Raw genomic sequence first — 22,996 nt, forward strand, 5'->3', positions numbered from 1 at the left:
ATCACTCACATCTCTCTATAATATCACCCGCATCTCTCTATAATATCACCCTCCTCTCATCTCTGTATAACATCACCCACATCTTTCTATAACATCACCCACATCTCTCTATAATATCACCCTCCTCTCATCTCTCTATAACATCACCCACATCTCTCTATAATATCACCCTCCTCTCATCTCTCTATAACATCACCCACATCTCTCTATAATATCACCCTCCTCTCATATCTCTATAACATCACTCACATCTCTCTGTAATATCACCCTCCTCTCATCTATATAACCCTTATTTTACCAGGTAACTTGACTGAGAACACATTCTCATTTACAGCAACGACCTGGGGAATAGTTACATGGGAGAGGAGGGGGCTGAATGAGCCAATTGTAAACTGGGATGAATAGGTGACCATGATGGTATGAGGGCCAGATTGGGAATTTAGCCAGGACACCGGGGTTAACAACCCAACTCCAACGATAAGGTCAGGACACCCATTTAACGTCCCATTCGAAAGACAGATATGGTTATTCTCCAGACCTGACAAACACACAACACATTAGGGGAATCAACTCAGCGATGAAATTATTATATAAGGGAAATAACAATGGAAAGTGCCATGCTTTTGGCTCTCTGACAGACACTGCTTCAGAAAGAGGATATAGCCAAACATGACTGGCCTGGTTGGTCTTTTACCATTAACACGTTGACCAAAGAGGCCTTCGTCCGTCTAAACGGAGACAGAAGAAGGAGGTAAAGGAGCAACTTGTATTTCTGCTCGTGATTATAGGCTTTTCATTTGAGATGTTTACTCATGGCCAAGTGCAGACCACTGTGACCATCTGCCCCAATACCCACACCCACGCACACACACGCACACACACACGCACGCACGCAGGCACGAACACACACACACACACACACGCACGCACGCAGTAACACACAGTAATATAGAGAAACCATGATTTGAGACATGCATGCTGGGAATGTCATTGATCTGCCTTAGTATAGCTACTGTCATTCACAACACATTCACTTGCTAAGGCACTGACTGAACAGCTTTACTCATATAGACTGAGTAGGTGGAGTCATGACAAAACTATATGACTACATTCTAAAAAGTCTACATCCTCCCATTCTAAATAGTCCACAACCTCCCATTCTAAACAGTCTACATTCTCCCATTCTAAATAGCCTACATTCTCCCATTCTAAATAGTCTACATTCTCCCATTCTAAATAGTCTACATTCTCCCATTCTAAATAGTCCACATCCTCCCATTCTAAACAGTCTACATCCTCCCATTTTAAACAGTCTACATTCTCCCATTCTAAATAGTCTACAACCTCCCATTCTAAACAGTCCACATCCTCCCATTCTAAATAGTCTTCATCCTCCCATTCTGAATAGTCTACATCCTCCCATTCTAAATAGTCTACATCCTCCCATTCTAAATAGTCTACATCCTCCCATTCTAAATAGTCCACATCCTCCCATTCTAAATAGTCCACAACCTCCAATTCTGAATAGTCTACATCCTCCCATTCTAAATAGTCCACATCCTCCCATTCTAAATAGTCTACATCCTCCCATTCTAAATAGTCCACAACCTCCCATTCTGAATAGTCTACATCCTCCCATTCTAAATAGTCTACATCCTCCCATTCTAAACAGTCTACATCCTCCCATTCCAAATAGTCTTCATCCTCCCATTCTAAATAGTCTACATCCTCCCATTCTAAATAGTCTACATTCTCCCATTCTAAATAGTCCACATTCTCCCATTCTAAATAGTCTACATCCTCCCATTCTAAATAGTCCACAACCTCCCATTCTGAATAGTCTACATCCTCCCATTCTAAATAGTCCACATCCTCCCATTCTAAATAGTCCACATCCTCCCATTCTAAATAGTCTACATCCTCCCATTCTAAATAGTCTACATCCTCCCATTCTAAATAGTCCACATCCTCCCATTCTAAATAGTCTTCATCCTCCCATTCTAAATAGTCTACATCCTCCCATTCTAAATAGTCTACATCCTCCCATTCTAAATAGTCTACATTCTCCCATTCTAAATAGTCCACATCCTCCCATTCTAAATAGTCTTCATCCTCCCATTCTAAATAGTCTTCATCCTCCCATTCTAAATAGTCTTCATCCTCCCATTCTAAATTGTCTACATCCTCCCATTCTAAATAGTCTACATCCTCCCATTCTAAATAGTCTACATTCTCCCATTCTAAATAGCCTACAACCTCCCATTCTAAATAGTCTTCATCCTCCCATTCTAAATAGTCCACATCCTCCCATTCTAAATAGTCCACATCCTCCCATTCTAAATAGTCCACAACCTCCCATTCTAAATAGTCCACATCCTCCCATTCCAAATAGTCTTCATCCTCCCATTCTGAATAGTCTACATCCTCCCATTCTGAATAGTCTACATCCTCCCTTCTAAATAGTCCACATCCTCCCTTCTAAATAGTCCACATCCTCCCATTCTAAATAGTCCATATCCTCCCATTCTAAATAGTCCACATCCTCCCTTCTAAATAGTCCACATCCTCCCTTCTAAATAGTCCACATCCTCCCATTCTAAATAGTCCATATCCTCCCATTCTAAATAGTCCACTTCCTCCCATTCTAAATAGCCTACAACCTCCCATTCTAAATAGCCTACAACCTCCCATTCTAAATAGTCTACATTCTCCCATTCTAAATAGTCCACATCCTCCCATTCTAAATAGTCCACAACCTCCCATTCTAAATAGCCTACAACCTCCCATTCTAAATAGCCTACAACCTCCCATTCTAAATAGTCCACAACCTCCCATTCTGAATAGTCTACATTCTCCCATTCTAAATAGTCTACAACCTCCCATTCTAAATAGTCTACAACCTCCCATTCTAAATAGTCTACAACCTCCCATTCTAAATAGCCTACAACCTCCCATTCTAAATAGCCTACAACCTCCCATTCTAAATAGTCCACAACCTCCCATTCTGAATAGTCTACATTCTCCCATTCTAAATAGTCCACATCCTCCCTTCTAAATAGTCCACATCCTCCCATTCTAAATAGTCCATATCCTCCCATTCTAAATAGTCCACTTCCTCCCATTCTAAATAGCCTACAACCTCCCATTCTAAATAGTCTACATTCTCCCATTCTAAATAGTCCACATCCTCCCATTCTAAATAGTCCACAACCTCCCATTCTAAATAGCCTACAACCTCCCATTCTAAATAGCCTACAACCTCCCATTCTAAATAGCCTACAACCTCCCATTCTAAATAGTCTACATTCTCCCATTCTAAATAGTCCACATCCTCCCATTCTAAATAGTCCACAACCTTCCATTCTAAATAGCCTACAACCTCCCATTCTAAATAGCCTACAACCTCCCATTCTAAATAGTCTACATTCTCCCATTCTAAATAGTCCACATCCTCCCATTCTAAATAGTCCACAACCTTCCATTCTAAATAGCCTACAACCTCCCATTCTAAATAACCTACAACCTCCCATTCTAAATAGCCTACAACCTCCCATTCTAAATAGCCTACAACCTCCCATTCTAAATAGTCTACATTCTCCCATTCTAAATAGTCCACATCCTCCCATTCTAAATAGTCCACAACCTCCCATTCTAAATAGCCTACAACCTCCCATTCTAAATAGTCTACAACCTCCCATTCTAAATAGCCTACAACCTCCCATTCTAAATAGTCTACATCCTCCCATTCTAAATAGTCCATATCCTCCCATTCTAAATAGCCTACAACCTCCCATTCTAAATAGCCTACAACCTCCCATTCTAAATAGTCCACATCCTCCAATTCTAAATAGTCCACATCCTCCCATTCTAAATAGTCCACATCCTCCCATTCTAAATAGTTCATATCCTCCCATTCTAAATAGTCTACATTCTCCCATTCTAAATAGTCCACATCCTCCAATTCTAAATAGTCCACAACCTCCCATTCTAAATAGTCCACAACCTCCCATTCTAAATAGTCGACATCCTCCCATTCTAAATAGTCTACAACCTCCCATTCTAAAGTCCACAACCTCCCATTCTAAATAGTCCACATCCTCCCATTCTAAATAGTCTACATTCTCCCATGATGCCTATTTTACTTCTCCTCAAATTATAACCAGCATCTGTAAACTCAGAACCTGAACTTCATTAATGTATTCTCTCTCCCTCTCTGAGAGCTGCCAGCAGAGCAGGAAAATAACCTCCCCCAGGAGGTCTCCCATTTATTTTCACACCATCATATAATTACTTCACGTTTCCCCCTGAGTTCATTTAAGGTCAGTAAATCAATACTTTCCCTGTCCCTGTCCTGTTCTTAACAGAGGAAAGTACTGCAGTGCTTTCTCCCTCCCTGTGTTTCTCTGTCTCTGTGTTCCTCTGTCTCTGTGTTTCTCCGTCTCTGTGTTTCTCCGTCTCTGTGTTTCTCCGTCTCTGTGTTTCTCCGTCTCTGTGTTTCTCCGTCTCTGTGTTTCTCCGTCTCTGTGTTTCTCCGTCTCTGTGTTTCTCCGTCTCTGTGTTACTCTGTCTCTGTGTTACTCTGTCTCTGTGTTACTCTGTCTCTGTGTTTCTCCGTCTCTGTGTTTCTCCGTCTCTGTGTTTCTCCGTCTCTGTGTTTCTCCGTCTCTGTGTTACTCCGTCTCTGTGTTACTCTGTCTCTGTGTTACTCTGTCTCTGTGTTACTCTGTCTCTGTGTTACTCAGTCTCTGTGTTCCCCTTAACCAACATTGCGTCTCATTGACATTGTTATGTAACAATAGGACATTGAACATTCCATTGACATTGTTATGTAACAGTAGGACATTGAACATTCCATTGACATTGTTATGTAACAGTAGGACATTGAACATTCCATTGACATTATTATGTAACAATAGGACATTGAACATTCCATTGACATTGTTATGTAACAATAGGACATTTAACATTCCATTGACATTGTTATGTAACAGTAGGACATTTAACATTCCATTGACATTGTTATGTAACAGTAGGACATTGAACATTCCATTGACATTATTATGTAACAATAGGACATTGAACATTCCATTGACATTGTTATGTAACAATAGGACATTTAACATTCCATTGACATTGTTATGTAACAGTAGGACATTGAACATTCCATTGACATTGTTATGTAACAATAGGATATTGAACATTCCATTGACATTGTTATGTAACAGTAGGACATTTAACATTCCATTGACATTGTTATGTAACAGTAGGACATTGAACATTCCATTGACATTGTTATGTAACAGTAGGACATTTAACATTCCATTGACATTGTTATGTAACAATAGGACATTGAACATTCCATTGACATTGTTATGTAACAGTAGGACATTTAACATTCCATTGACATTGTTATGTAACAATAGGACATTGAACATTCCATTGACATTGTTATGTAACAGTAGGACATTTAACATTCCATTGACATTGTTATGTAACAATAGGGCATTGAACATTCCATTGACATTGTTATGTAACAATAGGACATTGAACATTCCATTGACATTGTTATGTAACAGTAGGACATAGAACATTCCATTGACATTGTTATGTAACAGTAGGACATTGAACATTCCATTGACATTGTTATGTAACAGTAGGACATTGAACATTCCATTGACATTGTTATGTAACAGTAGGACATTTAACATTCCATTGACATTGTTATGTAACAGTAGGACATTTAACATTCCATTGACATTGTTATGTAACAGTAGGACATTGAACATTCCATTGTCATTGAGTTTCACTCATACCAACTGTCAAAATCTCTGTATTAATATGAATCAACCTACCTTAGGCAATACATGTACATTGCCTTCAGAAAGTATTATTGTATGCCCATGTGGGCTGGTCACCGGTAGGTGTATAACACTATAAATCAATCATTCTCACCCTTTAACTTATTACACATTTTGTTGCCTTATAGCCTGAAATCAAAACGGATAAAAAAATATCACTCATCTACACACAATACCCCATAATGACAAAGTGAAAACATGTTTTTAGACATTTTTACAAATGTATCGACAATTAAATACAGACATATCTAATTTCAATAAGTATTCACACCACTGAGTCAATACTTTGTAGAAGCCCCTTTGGCCGCGATTACAGCTGGGTAAGTCTGAGTGAGTCAATACTTTGTAGAAGCCCCTTTGGCAGCGTTTACAGCTGGGTAAGTCTGAGTAAGTCCCTAAGAGCTTTTCACACCTGGATTGCGCAACATTTACCCATTATTATTTTTTTATTTTATTCAAGCTCTGTCAAATTGGTTGTTAATCATTGCTAGACAACCATTTTCAGATCATGACATATATTGTTAAGTGGATTTAAGTCAAAACTGTAACTCGGCCACTCAGGAACATTGACTGTCTTCTTGGTAAGCAACTGCAGAATAGATTTGGCCTTGTGTTTTAGGTTATTGTCCTGCTGAAAAGTGAATTCATCTCCCAGCGTCTGGTGGAAAGCAGACTGAACCAGGTTTTCCTCTAGGTTTTTGCCTGTGCTAAGTTCCATTCCATTCCTTTTGTATCCTGAAAAACTCCCCAGTCCTTAACGATTCAAATTATTTTAATTCTGTACAGGCTTTTCACAGAGATGAGGTGGTCATTCAAAAATCATGCTAAACATTATTATTGCACACAGAGTGAGTCCATGCAACTTATTATGTGACTTGTTAAGCAAATGTGTACTCCTGAGCATATTTAGGCTTTCCCATAACAAAGGGGTTGAACACTTATTGACACAAGACAATTCAGCTTTTCATGTTTTATTCATTTGACTTTACGGGGTATTGTGTGTAGGGTCAGAGACAAACAATCTCAATTGAATCCATTTTAAATTCAGGCTGTAACACAACAAAATGTGTAAAAAGTCAAGAGGTGTGAATACTTTCTGAAGGCACTGTATATCAGTCTCCTTACCGTTGCTGGAGGTGTTGACATAGTAGCGCCGCCCCTGTGGTGACATGTAGCACTTCCAGTGTTGAGGGAGAGGCTCTCCGACGTCCTCAACCGGCAGTGAGGTCATAGACGCAGTTTTCTGTCAAAACAGATAAAGACGTAAATGGACATAAAGGACTTTCAGCTTTCACACAAGTTTTTTTTTTATTTCTAGCTCATTTCACAATGACATCATTGGCGGAAATACTGTGGTATATTTAAGCAATAAGGCCCGAGGAGTTGTGGTATATGGCCAATATACCACGGCTAAGGGCTGTGTCCAGGATCTCCACGTTGCGTCATGCGTAATAACAGCCCTTAGCCGTGGTATTTTGGCCATATACCACAAACCCCCGTGGTGCCTTATTGTTATTATAAACTGGTGTAATTAGAGCAGTAAAAATAAATGTTTTGTTATACCTGTGGTATACGGTCTGATATACCACGACTGTCAGCCAATCGGCATTCAGGGCTCAAACCACCAAGTTTATAATGCAATACTAAGAACAACAAACAACTACAGCCAGTCTGCTATTGGCCAGGCATGATAGAACTGATTGGAGGTGCATGCACACACATATGTCCGCCTACATTTTAAATCATTTATTTGAATCCTCCAATCAAATTTACAGAAAAAAGATCCAAACATTTCAAAGGTATGGCCCTCCAGGGTACAGAAAGCAGCTCCTTCTCCAAACAGCTAGGCTGCCAACGACAGCTGAAACAGAGCAGTACCTAGCCAATTGCTTTGCCCTAGTTTTTGTCAGGCCCGCAATCTGGAGGCCACGCACTGGAAGCCTGTCTACATGGCTGAGACTGCCAAATATCAGAGCCACCAGCTTGCACCTCCACCCGAGGCTGTCCAAGCGTGCCACAGGGGCTGGTATTTAAGCAGCTTCTCTGCAAAGGTCTTCTACATGTAGCCGTCCAATGAGCAGCCCACTTCCAAAAATTAGCACCTCCCCCTGGCCTCCCCCCACAACAACAATATCTGGGGTATTTGGCACACAGGAAAACACATCACTATCAACATCAAACCAGCTTCCCCTTCACACAAGAATGTTTATGCATGTGTGCTGTTGGTGAGACTACTTGCCTCACCTTGCTGACTATTAGGTCTACAAGGAGGTCACGTCTAGCACTGTACAAATCCTTGTATGAACAGACGCCATTTAAAACAGCGGCAACGGATTACACTTGACTCATGTAGAATACAAAATGGGTCACACACACACACACACACACACACACACACACACACACACACACACACACACACACACACACACACACACACACACACACACACACACACACAAACTAACAAAAGTCACTGTATAGCCAACTCTGGCCAGATGCTACTGATTAAAACACCATGGCTCAGCATAAGGTCAAAACCATTGTAACATGTTATTGTGCTTGGGAAAACTGCCTGAAATTCCTTAACGATTACTCTCTCTGTTTATTGGAGCGGTTGCCAAGTTGCTCAAGCGACTTTAAGAGATAAGTTTTAGTGTTGAAACTTATCCAGACACCGGGGTGATTCAGGAGAGTTCTACGTACACGTCACTGCATGTCTACAGAGGGACAAAGGGAGGCTTGAGACATCTTATTAGTTCATGGGGACCCTGGATGACGTCCAGGTGAGGCTCATTCACAGACCTACTATTGTAATTCTTCACCTTTACATACATCTATGTAATCATCCCCAAAGCCAACATCTCCTTTGGCCGCCTTTCCTTCCAGTTCTCTGCTGCCAATGACTGGAACGAATTGCAATAATCCCTGATGTTGGAGACTTATGTCTCCCTCGCTAACTTTAAGTGTCAGCTGTCAGAGCAGCTTACCGATCGCTGCAGCTGTACACAGCCCATCTGTAAATAGACCACCCAACCAACTACCTACCTCATCCCCATATTTATCATCCCCTACCTCATCCCCATATTTATTTTCTGCTCTTTTGCACATCAGTATTTCTACTTGTACATCCTCATCTGCACATATCTCACTCCAGTGTAAATTGCTAAATTGTAATTACTTTGCCACTATTGGCCTATTTATTGCCTTACCTCCATACATCATTTGCACACACTGTATACAGATTGTTCTATTGTGTTATTGACTGTACGTTTGCTTATCCCATGTGTAACTCTGTGTTGTTGTATGTGTCGAACTGCTTTGCTTTATCTTGGCCAGGTCACAGTTGTAAATGAGAACTTGTTCTCAACTGGCCTACCTGGTTAAATAAAGGTGAGAAAAAAAAAGATTATGCTTAGCTAAATATGGTGTGTTGGTTGGTGATGGTATGTTGGTTGGTTGGTGATGGTTGGTTGGTTGGTGATGGTTGGTTGGTTGGCTGAAGTAAAAGCCTGCACACCCCTCCCACCCTCCAGGTTCAAGGCTGATGACCACTGAATGAGACAAGTAACAGGCAATGCATGCAACTTGAGTCGTAAAGATTTGACCAGTCATAATTCCATCAAGTCGGAGTGCTAAAAATGTGTTATGAAACATGTTATCAGCTCTAGCATACATCATCACCACCGTTATGCAGAAGCAAACACAGCCTATTGTTTCTGATTTAATAGACAGCTTGCTCTTCATTTTTCAGTTATGAAAGGGATGAGTCAGCATTCTTGAATGTTAAAATGAGTTGGGGGGAACAGAGTCTAACATGAATGAATCACAGAAAATGTCCCTAACAGAAAAATCTAACATCAACAGACACATCACCACATTCCCTCACTACTGCTACTAGTGCTACTTAGTCATTAACGATGACATCAACAATGTGCAGGATTAACTTCTATCATTGAAGACAGAAAGTGTCGCTCAAGAGAGATTTTTTTTTTTCTGTCCCTCTCAGAATGAACTCATTCCATTCAATGCTTTCCTGCAAAAGAGAGGAGAGGAGAGGAGAGGAGAGGAGAGGAGAGGAGAGGAGAGGGTTCATCTATGGTTCTGGGAAGACAACTCATTTCTGAGTAGCCTAAGTATATTTTGTGTTTCTATAAGTTGTTGTTGTTCATATAGTCTGTCTAGAGCAACTCTAGTTAAGTGCTGTCCCTTTACCTAGTGGCCTACTTAATCAGTGCTGTTTAAACTGCTGAATGCTCAGTACTTGTGGCTGTGAAGTGTTGAATCATTGACTTGGACTGGTTTCAGTAGGTCAATTTGTGTAGCAGCCACCTGATAATTGGTGGGTGTGTCTGTTGGAGGGGTACGTGTACTTACCTGTCCTCTCTGAGTATTTACAGAGACCCCCTAGACCCCCAGTCTCAGTGCTCATCGACAGTTCTGGACAGTTACATATTGTCCCTCTACCTATTGCTATTAGTGTTAGTACTTCAGTCTCCCTACGTTTTCTCAGCGACAGCTGTAAGCGGCGGCCTTGTCAATTGGCGGTGTTGCCACCAAAACAAAGACGGTTCTGCCGAGTAGTTCCTGACGGGTTATTCAAGGAAAGAATGACAGTAAGTCATCACTCTCTCACTTTAGTATCTTACCTAGTTATTTTCAGATGATCTCATTATACTCCTTTGTAGCTTTGTCACCCAAGTGTCACCTACCTGCCTTGACCTGTCATTTACCTGCCCCTGTGGTTACAATAAATATTATTACTTCACAGTCTGCACTTGGGTCTTACCTTGATTCCTGATAGTACAAACTGGACATGACTGACCCAGCAGACTTGGACCAGCTCCGCAACGCCATCTCCTCCCAAGGAGCCACCATTGGTAGACACGAGGAGATGCTTCGTGGTCTGATGGAAGGGTTCCAGGACATGTGTAACCTCCCAGCCCCTCAGTAACCCAGCTGGTAGCAGGGCTGTCACACCGGTTTCACGGAAACCACGCTTACCTCCCCAAGAGGGCTACAACGGAGATTCCAGAAACTGCCGGGCCTTTCTCTCCCAGTGCTCCGTCGTTTTCGAGCTGCAGCCTTCTTCATTCCCCTTAGACTGCTCGAAGATAGCGTACATTTTACGCTGATGTCTGGGAAGGCACTCGTCTGGGCCACAGAGGTGTGGGAGCAACAATATGCCGTCTGCCTCAGTCTGGAGGTATTCGTGGTGGAGGTGAGCGGTTTTGGGGCTCTGGTGTCCGATGTCCGGGAGAGAGACTGCCCGGAAGCAGGGCTCCCTCAGTGTGGCAGACTATACAGTGCCTTGCGAAAGTATTCGGCCCCCTTGAACTTTGCGACCTTTTGCCACATTTCAGGCTTCAAACATAAAGATATAAATCTGTACTTTTTTGTGAAGAATCAACAACAAGTGGGACACAACCATGAAGTGGAACGACATTTATTGGATATTTCAAACTTTTTTAACAAATCAAAAACTGAAAAATTGGGCGTGCAAAATTATTTAGTTTTTAACCTTTGCCTGTCCTGACCCTGTACCTTTGCTTCACCTCTTGATTGCCGTTCCTCTGCCTGACCTGACACTGACTGCCGTCTTGTACCTTGGCCTTAACCTGTTGTTTGCCTGCCCCTGTGGTTACAATACATATTGTGACTTCACCCAGTCTGCACTTGGTCTAACCTTGAATTAACAGTGCATTTACTTTCGTATGAATCATGCATTGATAGGTTCCAGGCCACAACACAGCACACAGGGATGCAGTGAGTACAACACACCTATGTGTGGAGGGAACCGGAAACTATGACAGAACATGGGGCCAGCTTGTCCCAACATATGCACTATTACATATTATAAACTGAGTGGTTTGAGTCCTGAATGCTGATTGGCTGACAACAGTGGTATATCAGACCGTATACCACGGCTATGACAAAACATGTATTTTTACTGCTCTAATTACATTGGTAATCAGTTTATAATAGCAATAAGGCACCTCAGGGTTTGTGGTATATGGTCAATATATATAGCTTGTCCCAGCGTATGCACTGTGAAATAATGCCCCATGCCAGATGGTTGACCTCAACAGCCCAGACTGCCTGTGGCTCTGCATTCACAGGATGCCAGAACAGCCCCTGGCTGAGAACATATGTCTTTAGCAATGGCTGTCTGGAAAGCCAATGGCAGTCTGTGTTCAGGAGAGCCACAAAATGCATGGCCGTCTGCATAGCCAATGGCTGTCTGTGTTCAGGAGAGCCACAACAATCATGGCTGTCTGCATAGCCAATGGCTGTCTGTGTTCAGGAGAGCCACAACAATCATGGCTATCTGCATAGCCAATGGCTGTCTGTGTTCAGGAGAGCCACAACAATCATGGCTGTCTGCATAGCCAATGGCTGTCTGTGTTCAGGAGAGCCACAACAATCATGGCTGTCACTGACAATGGCTGTCTGTGTTCAGGAGAGCCACAACAATCATGGCTGTCACTGTCAATGGCTGTCTGTTTTCTGTAGAGCCATAGAGGCTCTAGTGGCCAAAAGGCCATTTTAGCATGTGCAGCGCCATCAATGGCTTCCACCATGCTGCCACCATTTTAAAGTAGTCAAAGTAGTCAACTGGGTGGGGATTCCTATGGGTTGTAGCCTCAATGGCGCTGCCCATGCTGTCAGTCCTCTATCTACCTCTATAGTAGAGCCCCAGCAATCATGGCCCCCATCATATTTTGAATACAGTAACTATTCCATTCAGATTTTCTTTGACAAGTCGCTTATTCCATAAACCTGGAACCTAGTAGAAAGTCCCCCGAGTCATTCAAATCATGAAGAGAGTTGCCGTAAACTCAAGCATTTCAAAACAAGCCATTGTCATTGTCAAGAAAGTCACCCCACCTTCGATAAGGATGTCTAGTCCCTGTAGACCTACCAGTCAAAACAAACATGTTCACTATAAGAGCAGAGGTCCATGCTCCATGCTCCAAGTCTTGGCACCATCTAATTCAGTTATCCACTTCGGGGACAGTCTCTATCAAATATATCTCTACTTCTTACCAGTGATGTTATTACATGGGTTCCTGAGTGACGCGGTGATCTGCATCTCAGTGCTAGAGGCATCACTACAGACCCTGGTTCAGCGGTCGAAGGCACTGCGTCTCAGTGCTAGAGGCATCGCTACAGACCCTGGTTCAGCGGTCGAAGGCACTGCGTCTCAGTGCTAGAGGTGTCACTATAGACACCCTGGTTCAGCGGTCGAAGGCACTGCGTCTCAGTGCTAGAGGCATCTCTACAGACCCTGTTTCAGCGGTTCGAAGGCACTGCGTCTCAGTGCTAGAGGCATCACTACAGACCCTGTTTCAGCGGTTCGAAGGCACTGCGTCTCAGTGCTAGCTAGAGGTGTCACTATAGACACCCTGGTTCGAATCCAGGCCGCACCACAACTGGCCGTCATTGGGAGTGTCATGGGGCAGCACTCAATTGGTCCAGGTTTGGCAGGTGTAGGACGTCACTGTAAAGAATAATTTGTTCTTAACTGGCTTGCCTAGTTAAATAAAGGGTCATATATTCATTTTTTTAAGGAAAATCTAGAACAGACATAATATTGGATTATGGAAATGCTAAATATAATCCCCCCCAGCCTCAGCAGAAATAGCTGAAACAGATTGGGTTTCAGACCACCCAAGAACAATGTTGTTGTTTTTTCATATCAATGTCCTCAAGACAAATGAAGACAATTTAAAGTTGTAAAAGATTATACCATTGAAGTTGAAGAAGCAATTCATTTTAGAAAGTAATTTACAATATCTAATTTAGCAAGAAGAAGACCAAAAAATGAGGACCTCTGTCTTATTAGATTTTCTATGAGTTTATCTTCAACTTCCTGGGTTTTAGACATCAGTTTATTCATGTTTGACAACATAAGTAGGTTGGCAGATTGTGAAAATGGCGGTCGCCCACTCCGACGACAGAGAGGAGAAATGTGCAGTCTCGGTAGTGATGGTCCTTCAGAGGTTCAGAGAGGATTACCAGTCGGGTCCTTGTCTAAAGCTCCTCTTACTAATTCCCTCATGACTAACATCACCTGGCTGATTCGAACCCTGAATGCTGATTGGCTGACAGCCGTGGTATATCAGAACGTATACCACAGGTATGACAAAACATTTATTTTTACGATCTAATTACTCTGGTAACCAGTTTATAATAGCAATATGGCACCTTGGGGCTTGTGGTATATGGACAATATACCCCGACTAAGGGCAGTGTCCAGGCACACCGAGTTAAGTTGTGCATAAGAACAGCCCTTAGCCATGGTATATTGTCCATATACCACACCTCCTCTGGCATTATTGCTTAAATAAACTCCTGACCTGCGGCGCTGTGAGCTCAGTGTGTGTGTGTGTGCATTCCTGTGTGTATACGTGCCTGCCTGCCTGCGTGCGTGAGTGTAGGGCTATGTCACTTCCTGCCTGACTGCATGCCTACGTGTGGGTGGGTTCAGCCTGTCCTCCAGTGACCTCTAGTCAAACATCTGGACGTGGGAAGACGGCGGGTGTCAGGGTCAGTATGTGAGACTAGCTGTCCTGTTGTAGAAGGGTCAGGGATTGTAGAGTGTCCGGTACACAAGCAGACAGGGGACAACACGCCAGAACAGAGGTGGAACAGTGTCATGAACCAGGGGACAACACGCCAGAACAGAGGTGGAACAGTGTCATGAACCAGGGGACAACACGCCAGAACAGAGGTGGAACAGTGTCCTGAACCAGGGGCAACGAGCCATAACAGAGAATAGAGAAAGCAGTATCCTTGGGCAGTGCAGAGACGCGATGTGAACACAAGCCATGAGCTCAACAGCGTGCATATGTTTACATGCCAGCAGATAGCCACAAACCAGGACTAGCATACACACACACACAGCTAACGTACTACAATTCTACACATTTATCTATGGGACAATGGGAAAATCTGCAGTTTTAAAGCTAATCTCATGCTATTCTACACATTTATCCATGGGACAAAGGGAAAATCTGCAGTTTTAAAGCTAATCTCATGCTATTCTACACATTTTGCCATGAGGCTGAGAAAACATGTTGCAGTTTTAAAGCTAATCTCATGCTATTCTACACATTTTGCCATGAGGCTGAGAGAACATGTTGCAGTTTTTCAACTCATTTCCAGTAATTGTAAACCTTCTTGCCATGGCTTATGAGGTTTTTGGGGGTTGCAGGAGTGTGTGGTACGCCAGTGAGCAGAGGTTACTTCATAGTCATGAGGGACTATAGTAGTAAGGTACACACCATCTCTGTTTGCTTTACCTCTCTCTACCTCCCCCCCTGTCCCCCCTTCTTTCTCCCTCCACCCCTTGTCTCCTCTCTCTCTCTCCGTCCCCCCTTCTCCCACCCTCCTCCCCTCATCTCCTCTCTCTCTCCCTCCCTGTCCCCCTTCTCCCTCCCTCCACCCCTTGTCTCCTCTCTCTCTGTCCCCCCTTCTCCCTCCCTCCACCCCTAGTCTCCTCTCTCTCTCCCTGTCCCCCCTTCTCCCTCCCTCCACCCCTCGTCTCCTCTCTCTCTCTCCCTGCCCCCACTTCTCCCTCCCTCCCTCCCTCCCTCCCTCCCTCCCTCCCTCCCTCCCTCCCTCCCTCCCTCCCTCCCTCCCTCCCTCCCTCCCTCCCTCCCTCCCTCCCTCCACCATCTCTCTCTCCCTCCCTGTCCCCCCCTTCTCTCTCTCTCCCTGTCCCCCCCTTCTCCCTCCCTCCACCCCTCGTCTCCTTTCTCTCTCTCTCCCTGCCCCCACTTCTCCCTCCCTCCCTCCCTCCCTCCCTCCCTCCCTCCCTCCCTCCCTCCCTCCGTCCCTCCCTCCACCATCTCTCTCTCTCCCTCCCTCCATCCACCATCTCTCTCCCTCTCTCCCTGCCCCCACTTCTCCCTCCCTCCCTCCCTCCCTCCCTCCCTCCCTCCCTCCACCATCTCTCTCTCTCCCTCCCTCCATCCACCATCTCTCTCCCTCTCTCCCTGTCCCCCCCTTCTCCCTCCATCCACCCCCTTGTCCCTCCCCCCCTCTCTCTCCCTCCACTGGTGGTGGAAGTGTCTGTTTCCTATTGTTCACTCATAAATACCTCTACTGTATTAGCTCTCAGCAGCACCCTCCTATTTATACGCCCAGAGTCACTTTACTACCAGCGATTACAGTGAGAAGGACTGGTGAATGGTGATGTGTCCATTCAGACCACGCAACAATATGAAATATGGATGCTGTTAGAGTACATGTCCGTCTTCACATGTAAAAATGATAAAAGGCTGTAGTACCACACACGGACGTGACTCAGCATATATGAGCTCATGATAAGCTATCATCACCTTGACAAGCTATCATCACCCTTTTATGGCTCCCAATGGAGAGTGGAGCATCCAGCCTAACATCTTGTTGCCCAAGACTTCTGAGGCCGAGGAGGAGAACCCGGGCCTCTCGGAGTGTGAGAAATACAGCCAGGAGAAACATCTCACATACACACAGCCACAAACGCTCACATATAATTATTATACCGTAAGACTCTGTCTAGCAGATGTGTGTGTGTGAGAGAGAGAGGGAGAGAGAGAGATTCATAGACAGAGAGAGAGAGAGAGAGGGGGAGAGAGAGAGAGAGAGAGAGAGAGAGAGGGGGGGAGAGAGAGAGAGAGAGAGAGGGGGGAGAGAGAGAGAGGGGGGGAGAGGGGAGAGAGAGGGGGGGGGAGAGGGGGGGAGAGAGAGGGGGGAGAGAGAGAGGGGGGGAGAGAGAGGGGGGGAGAGAGGGGGGGGGAGACAGAGAGAGAGGGGGGGGGAGACAGAGAGAGGGGGGGAGAGAGAGAGAGAGGGGGGAGAGAGAGAGAGGGGGGGTGGAGAGGGGGGGAGAGAGAGGGGGGGGAGACAGAGAGAGAGGGGGGAGACAGAGAGAGAGGGGGGGGAGAGAGAGAGAGAGAGAGAGAGAGAGAGAGAGAGAGAGAGAGAGAGAGGGGGGGGGGGAGACAGAGAGAGAGAGGGGGGGGAGAGTTCTGCTTTGGGATGTAGAGTATGCAGCAGACATCTTTATTTGGAAGAAGTTGTTTTGGTTTCAGGCAGATGTGGGATCCTGAAGCCACATTCCCAGATGACACAAGGAAACTAGACACAGCCAGTCACTGTATGAGAGAAACACAGAGACATGAGGAAGCAATAACAGGCAACCCAGCTGTCATCTAGACTAGATCTGTGGCCTCAATGCCCAGTGCCCATGCCAGCTGTCATCTAGACTAGACCTGTGGCCTCCATGCCCAGTGCCCAGTGCCACCTGTCATCTAGACTAGACCTGTGGCCTCCATGCCCAGTGCCCAATGCCAGCTCAGTACAGGATATAGTAAGCCTCTTTACCTCACCATGCCAGCTGTCATCTAGACTAGATCTGTGGCCTCCATGCCCAGTGCCCATGCCAGCTGTCATCTAGACTAGATCTGTGGCCTCCATGCCCAGTGCCCAGTGCCTGCTCAGTACAGGATATAGTAAGCCTCTTTATCTCACCATGCCAGCTGCCTCAGTCACACCAGTGCTGATAATCACAGTAGAAGGTTTTTGTGTTGGAGATGAGGGTGTGTGCGTGACAGTGGGTTACTAAAGTGAGCTAGACCAAGACTATTAGGCAAAGGAAAATGACATTACACAAAAGTGCCAAGCGAGAGTAGTTTAGCATTGAGACTAATTAGTATTTGGATAATAGTCGGTCGTTGCCAACTCACCAAAGTGCTAATCGGCTGTACATGTAGCTAACCACGATCCACAAAACATTCAATGACTCGTTCACTTGTTCTTCGAAACCAATCAAATGATTTGTCCCTCAGACAGCCATTTCTATTGGTTGAGATCAGAGAAGGCTGGTGGGAGGAGCTATAAGAGGACGGGCTCATTGTAATGGCTGGAATGGAATTATTGTAACGGAGTCAAACACATAAAATATACATAAATCACAGTAGACTCCGTTCCAATGAGCCCGTCCTCCTATAGCTCCTCCCACCAGCGTCCTCATGGTGACATCTGTGAGTCAACAACAGTGCGTCTGATTGGTCCATTCATCTAGATTCTACAGCTTTCACTTTCTAGGGCATTCTCAAATGGTTTTTGCTGGACTCCTCGCGTCCTCTCCTCCATCCTGACAATCAAAAGAGGGGAAGAGAAGAAACGTGGAAACCAATGCGCTCGTATGAAACGAGACTCTCCTTCTCCACTAGTGTGTAATCGGGCAAGTTACATTTACAGAGGAGGAATCTCAAAAACACACGGGTAAAGTGGAAGAAATAAATGTAGCTAGTTGTGCGAGACATTGTATAGATAAAATAATAAGTAAAGTCTAGTTTTTTAAATGTGTGCTCTTCTCCTCTGAGAAAACAACATCTGATTCAAAGGGGCTGTTGGAGATTTTAAAACACTTCCGTATTAGCTTCCGGGAGGATACAATTGTACTTCCTCGGCGGGAGGAGGCTATCACAGAACACTTTCTCTTCTCCTATTAACAAACAGGACTCACTGTGCCCTGGACCACTGCTGTTTGTCAGTTAGGTTGTCGTGACCAACAGAGTTATACTGGTATATAAAGACCATATGGACAACAGGTAACACTTTACTGACAGAGAAGTTAGGAGTGGTTATCTTCAACCACACGGTCCTAAACATCTCATAACATCATACAGTTGAAGTCGGAATTTTACATACACTTAGGTTGGAGTCATTAAAACTCGTTTTTCAACAACTCCACAAACTTCTTGTTAACAAACTATAGTTTTGGCAAGTCGGATAGGACATCTACTTTGTGCATGACAAGTAATTTTAACCAACAATTGTTTACAGTCTGGTTCATCCTTGGGAGCAATTTCCAAACTCCTGAAGGTACCACGTTCATCTGTACAAACAATAGTACGCAAGTATAAACACCATGGGACCACACAGCCGTCATACCGCTCAGGAAGGAGACGCGTTCTGTCTCCTAGAGATGAACGTACTTTGGTGTAAAAGTGCAAATCAATCCCAGAACAACAGCAAAGGACCTTGTGAAGATGCTGGAGGAAACAGGTACAAAAGTATCTATATCCACAGTAAAACGAGTCCTATATTGACATAACCTGAAAGTCCGCTCAGCACGGAAGAAGCCACTGCTCAAAAACCACCATAAAAAAAGCCAGACTACGGTTTGCAGCTGCACATGGGGACAAAGATCATACTTTTTGGAGAAATGTCCTCTGGTCTGATGAAACAAAAATAGAACTGTTTGGCCATAATGACCATCATTATGTTTGGAGGAAAAAGGGGGACGCTTGCAAGCCGAAGAACACCATCCCAACCGTGAAGCACGGGGGTGGCAGCATCATGTTGTGGGGGTGCTTTGCTGCAGGAGGGACTGGTGCACTTCACAAAATAGATGGCATCATGAGGTAGGAAAATGATGAGGATATATTGAAGCAACATCTCAAGGCATCAGTCAGGAAGTTAAAACTTGGTCGTAAATGGGTCTTCCAAATGGACAATGACCCCAAGCATACTTCCAAAGTTGTGGCAAAATGGCTTAAGGACAACAAAGTCAAGGTTTTGGAGTGGCCATCACAAAGCCCTGACCTCAATCCTATAGACAATTTGTGGGCAGAACTGAAAAAGCGTGAATGAGCAAGGAGGCATACAAACCTGACTCAGTTACACCAGCTCTGTCTGGAGGAATGGGCCAGAATTCACTCAACTTATTGTGGGAAACTTGTGGAAGGCTACCCGAAACGTTTGACCCAAGTTAAACAATTTAAAGGCAATGCTACCAAATACTCATTGAGTGTAAGTAAACTTCTGACCCACTGTGAATGTGATGAAAAAAATAAAAGCTGAAATAAATCATTATCTCTACTATTATTCTGACATTTCACATTCTTAAAATAAAGTGGTGATCCTAACGGACCTAAAACAGGGGATTTTTACTAAGATTAAATGACAGGAATTGTGAAAAAAAAAGAGTTTAAATGTATTTAGCTAAGGTGTATGTAAACTTCCGACTTCAACTGTACATCAGAACTAGAAGCACAAGCATTTCGCTACACTCGCAATAACATCTGCTAACCATGTGTATGCGACCAATAAAATGTGATTTGATTTGATTTGATTTAAATGACAACCACATTTCCTCTCTCTCTCTCCCTGGCCAATCAGTGAGCTGGGAAATGAAAGTAAAAAGGAAGCAAACAGTTCCCCAATCAAACACAGCTGTCATCCCTCACTCAGTGATCACTGCCATAGTAACAGAATACGTAAAGCTTATCATCACCATCATCCCCTTCCATGTACTCTTTATCTGAAAGGAGCCTCCAGGGTCCAATTATATTACACCTTCTCCAGCTTCCATAACAACAGCACAAGGTTAAACTCTGAAAGTTAAAGTTGCTATGAACATCTCATCATAAAATAGGATTTGTTTGTTAAAATGAAGGCAGTATCTATCTACACAAGGAGGTTCCCGAGGACTGTGTGGATCTGAGGGTCTGATGTGTGGATCTGAGGGTCTGATATGAGGATCTGAGCAGGCCTGATGACAAGTTCTCTGTTGAATGATTCATCGGAGTGTGAAGAAGAAGGAAAGCATTTTTGGAGAACAAAGCTTCGTCTGCTGAAGATGACAATGGAAAGTGTCTCAGATGTAGATGAGAGCACAGTAAACTACGCCAGGACTGAAAGCACACATTCCTCTGACTCTGTCATTAAATACACCTTGGTCTGAATATAGGATGTATGTGACTGTATGGTAACGATTTACTTTGACTAAATAGATATAATGCATTTATTACAGGTCTATAAGCCTTTCATGAACGTGTTATTAACAGGTCCTGAACACATTATTAAAGGTTAATGAAATGGATCCATAGCATCTCTATAGGCATCTTAATAAATGCATTATTACAATGACAACGTAGTGTCATTAATATGTCTGCTCTCTAAAGTGTGCTTCTGCCATACCAGTGTTAGTGACTGTGTCTAAAGGCCAAAGCACGTTTTGAAAAGGCTGCTGATATATAGCCTGTAGCAGCCCCATTTCCCCCCACCAGACGGCTTCTCACTGAGGTCAATGGTGCATGAAGCTTCCCACAGGGTTGAATCCTCAGAGTAAATGTGATGGATCAAATCGTGTAGTTGAGGGTCATATTATCGTACACTACATGAGCAAAAGTATGTGGACACCTGCTTGTCAAACATCTCATTCCAAAATCATGGGCATTAATATGGAGTTGGTCCCCCCTCTGCTATTACAGCCTCCACTCTACTGGGAAGGCTTTCCACTAGATGTTGGAACATTGCTGCAGGGACTTGCTTCCATTCAGCTACAAGAGCATTAGTGAGGTCAGGCACTGATATTGAGCGATTAGACTTGGCTCGCAGTCGCTGTTCCAATTCATCCCAAAGCTGTTCAATTGGGTTGAGGTCAGGGCTCTGTGCAGGCCAGTCAAGTTCTTCCACACAGATCTCGACAAACCATTTATGTATGGACCTCGCTTTGTGCAAGGGGGCATTGACATGCTTAAACAGGAAAGGGCCTTCCCCAAACTGTTCCCACAAAGTTGGAAGCATAGAATCATCTAGAATGTCATTGTTTGCTGAAGCATTAAGATTTCCCTTCACTAGAACTAAGGGGCCTAGCCTTAACCATGAAAAACAGCCCACTACTGCTATTCCTCCTCCACCAAACTTTACAGTTGGCACTATGCATTGAGGCAGGCAGTGTTCTCTTGGCATCTGCCAATGCCAGACGATGAAGCGTGATTCATCACTCCAGAGAAAGCATTTCCACTGCTCCAGAGTCCAATGGCGGATGCTGACCACACTACTCGTCGCATGCCGAGCATTGCAAAATACATTTATGCATACATGTTATTCAATCATTGCACCCACACTGCTCGTGTGTGTCTGCATAGCCAGACGCTAAAATAAAACGTGTTTTTATTTGTGTAGCGTGAGGTGCTCCAAGTCCCGCCTCTCCCATCTCCTCATTGGTTTCTAAGAGCATATACCCACGTGGGTGATTGAACATGAAAGATGTTGCTCTTGGCTAAAAACCTGATTCAAGACACTGTCCTTTGCCAATGATTCTCGTGCTCCCCTTTGAACCCTGTGTTTTTATTTTTTCATTTTTTATTTAACTAGGCAAGTCAGTTAAGAACAAAATCTTATTTACAATGAGACCTACAGTGGTCACCTGCATACCGCACCAGTGTGCGCCTGACCCTGCTGTGACAGAGTAGCATGTTTCCTCAGTGATCTGCCATGCGTACTCATACAGACAGACACAGGCACACAGGCAGGGGATCTGAGAATTCTATTGGAATGTGTCAGGAATGAGCAGTCATGGAGTCCTCAGTGCCTTATGTGCACGTTCGGGAATCAAGCCCTGCTGAGAGTGGACATTCCGACTTACCTCTAAGACTTGAACATAACTTGATGGAAACCATCCCCTGACTCCATCCAGCTCTCCTTCCCACCAGCCGCCAGGCAACGGATGAACTATCCTTATGATTTCTCCCACTTCGAAAGTCAAACCCTGTTGATGTTGGTCCCCGCTGAAGGAGTATAAACTTTTGCAATAAGAGCCAGACATCGTTATCTTGTCTGGGAAAACGTCGGGTCCGCTCCTAGATTCACACAGACTGACCCCCTTCCTCGAGAATCACTTAGTTCTTTCAGAGTATAATTTATTGTATAACTTGTAATGTTGATTGGTTAGCGCATCAATGGCAACAATCCAACATTAGGCAATAGAATCCTTAACTCTGCGCTGATGTTCTCTGAGTGTGTGTACCTACGGGAGATTCTCTATTTAGTGTGAACTCCCTTTCGCGACATCAACAGTCAAGTCTGCGCTCCTTCAATTCCAATTGCGCTTTTATAAGACATATCCCGGTACTCGCGTTTGTGTTTTTGCACGTGAGTTATCAAAGATGGTGGATAAATAAAGATGTCTTACCCAGGCCGTTGACCATTGAAAAACATGGTGACGGTTCCGATCTACTTAAATGGGTGGGTCTCCGATAGACATCAATGCAAGAGCAGCAGGGTCTGGTCTGCGTAGTTCATTGACTGTATATGAACCAGAAAAAACTTGCGAGTGGGATGTCTCGCTTCCT

The 22,996-nt window shown here is 44.1% G+C and overlaps 1 protein-coding gene across 1 annotated transcript in view; it reads right to left on the minus strand.

Annotated features, from left to right (window-relative positions):
- LOC110492812 (growth arrest-specific protein 7) overlaps positions 1-22,758 on the minus strand; it is a 91,505-nt gene extending 68,747 nt beyond the window's left edge. Inside the window, exons 1-2 of the mRNA XM_036946081.1 lie at positions 22,291-22,758; positions 6,984-7,101 (exon numbers count right to left, since the gene is read on the minus strand). Coding sequence (XP_036801976.1) covers positions 6,984-7,101; positions 22,291-22,470 — 298 coding nt within the window. The 5' untranslated portion in view covers positions 22,471-22,758. The remainder of the gene's footprint in view (positions 1-6,983; positions 7,102-22,290) is intronic.
- Between the last annotated feature and the right edge of the window lie 238 nt (positions 22,759-22,996).

This window comes from Oncorhynchus mykiss, chromosome 16, assembly GCF_013265735.2.
Source record: "Oncorhynchus mykiss isolate Arlee chromosome 16, USDA_OmykA_1.1, whole genome shotgun sequence".
In the NCBI taxonomy this organism is placed as follows: domain Eukaryota; kingdom Metazoa; phylum Chordata; class Actinopteri; order Salmoniformes; family Salmonidae; genus Oncorhynchus; species Oncorhynchus mykiss.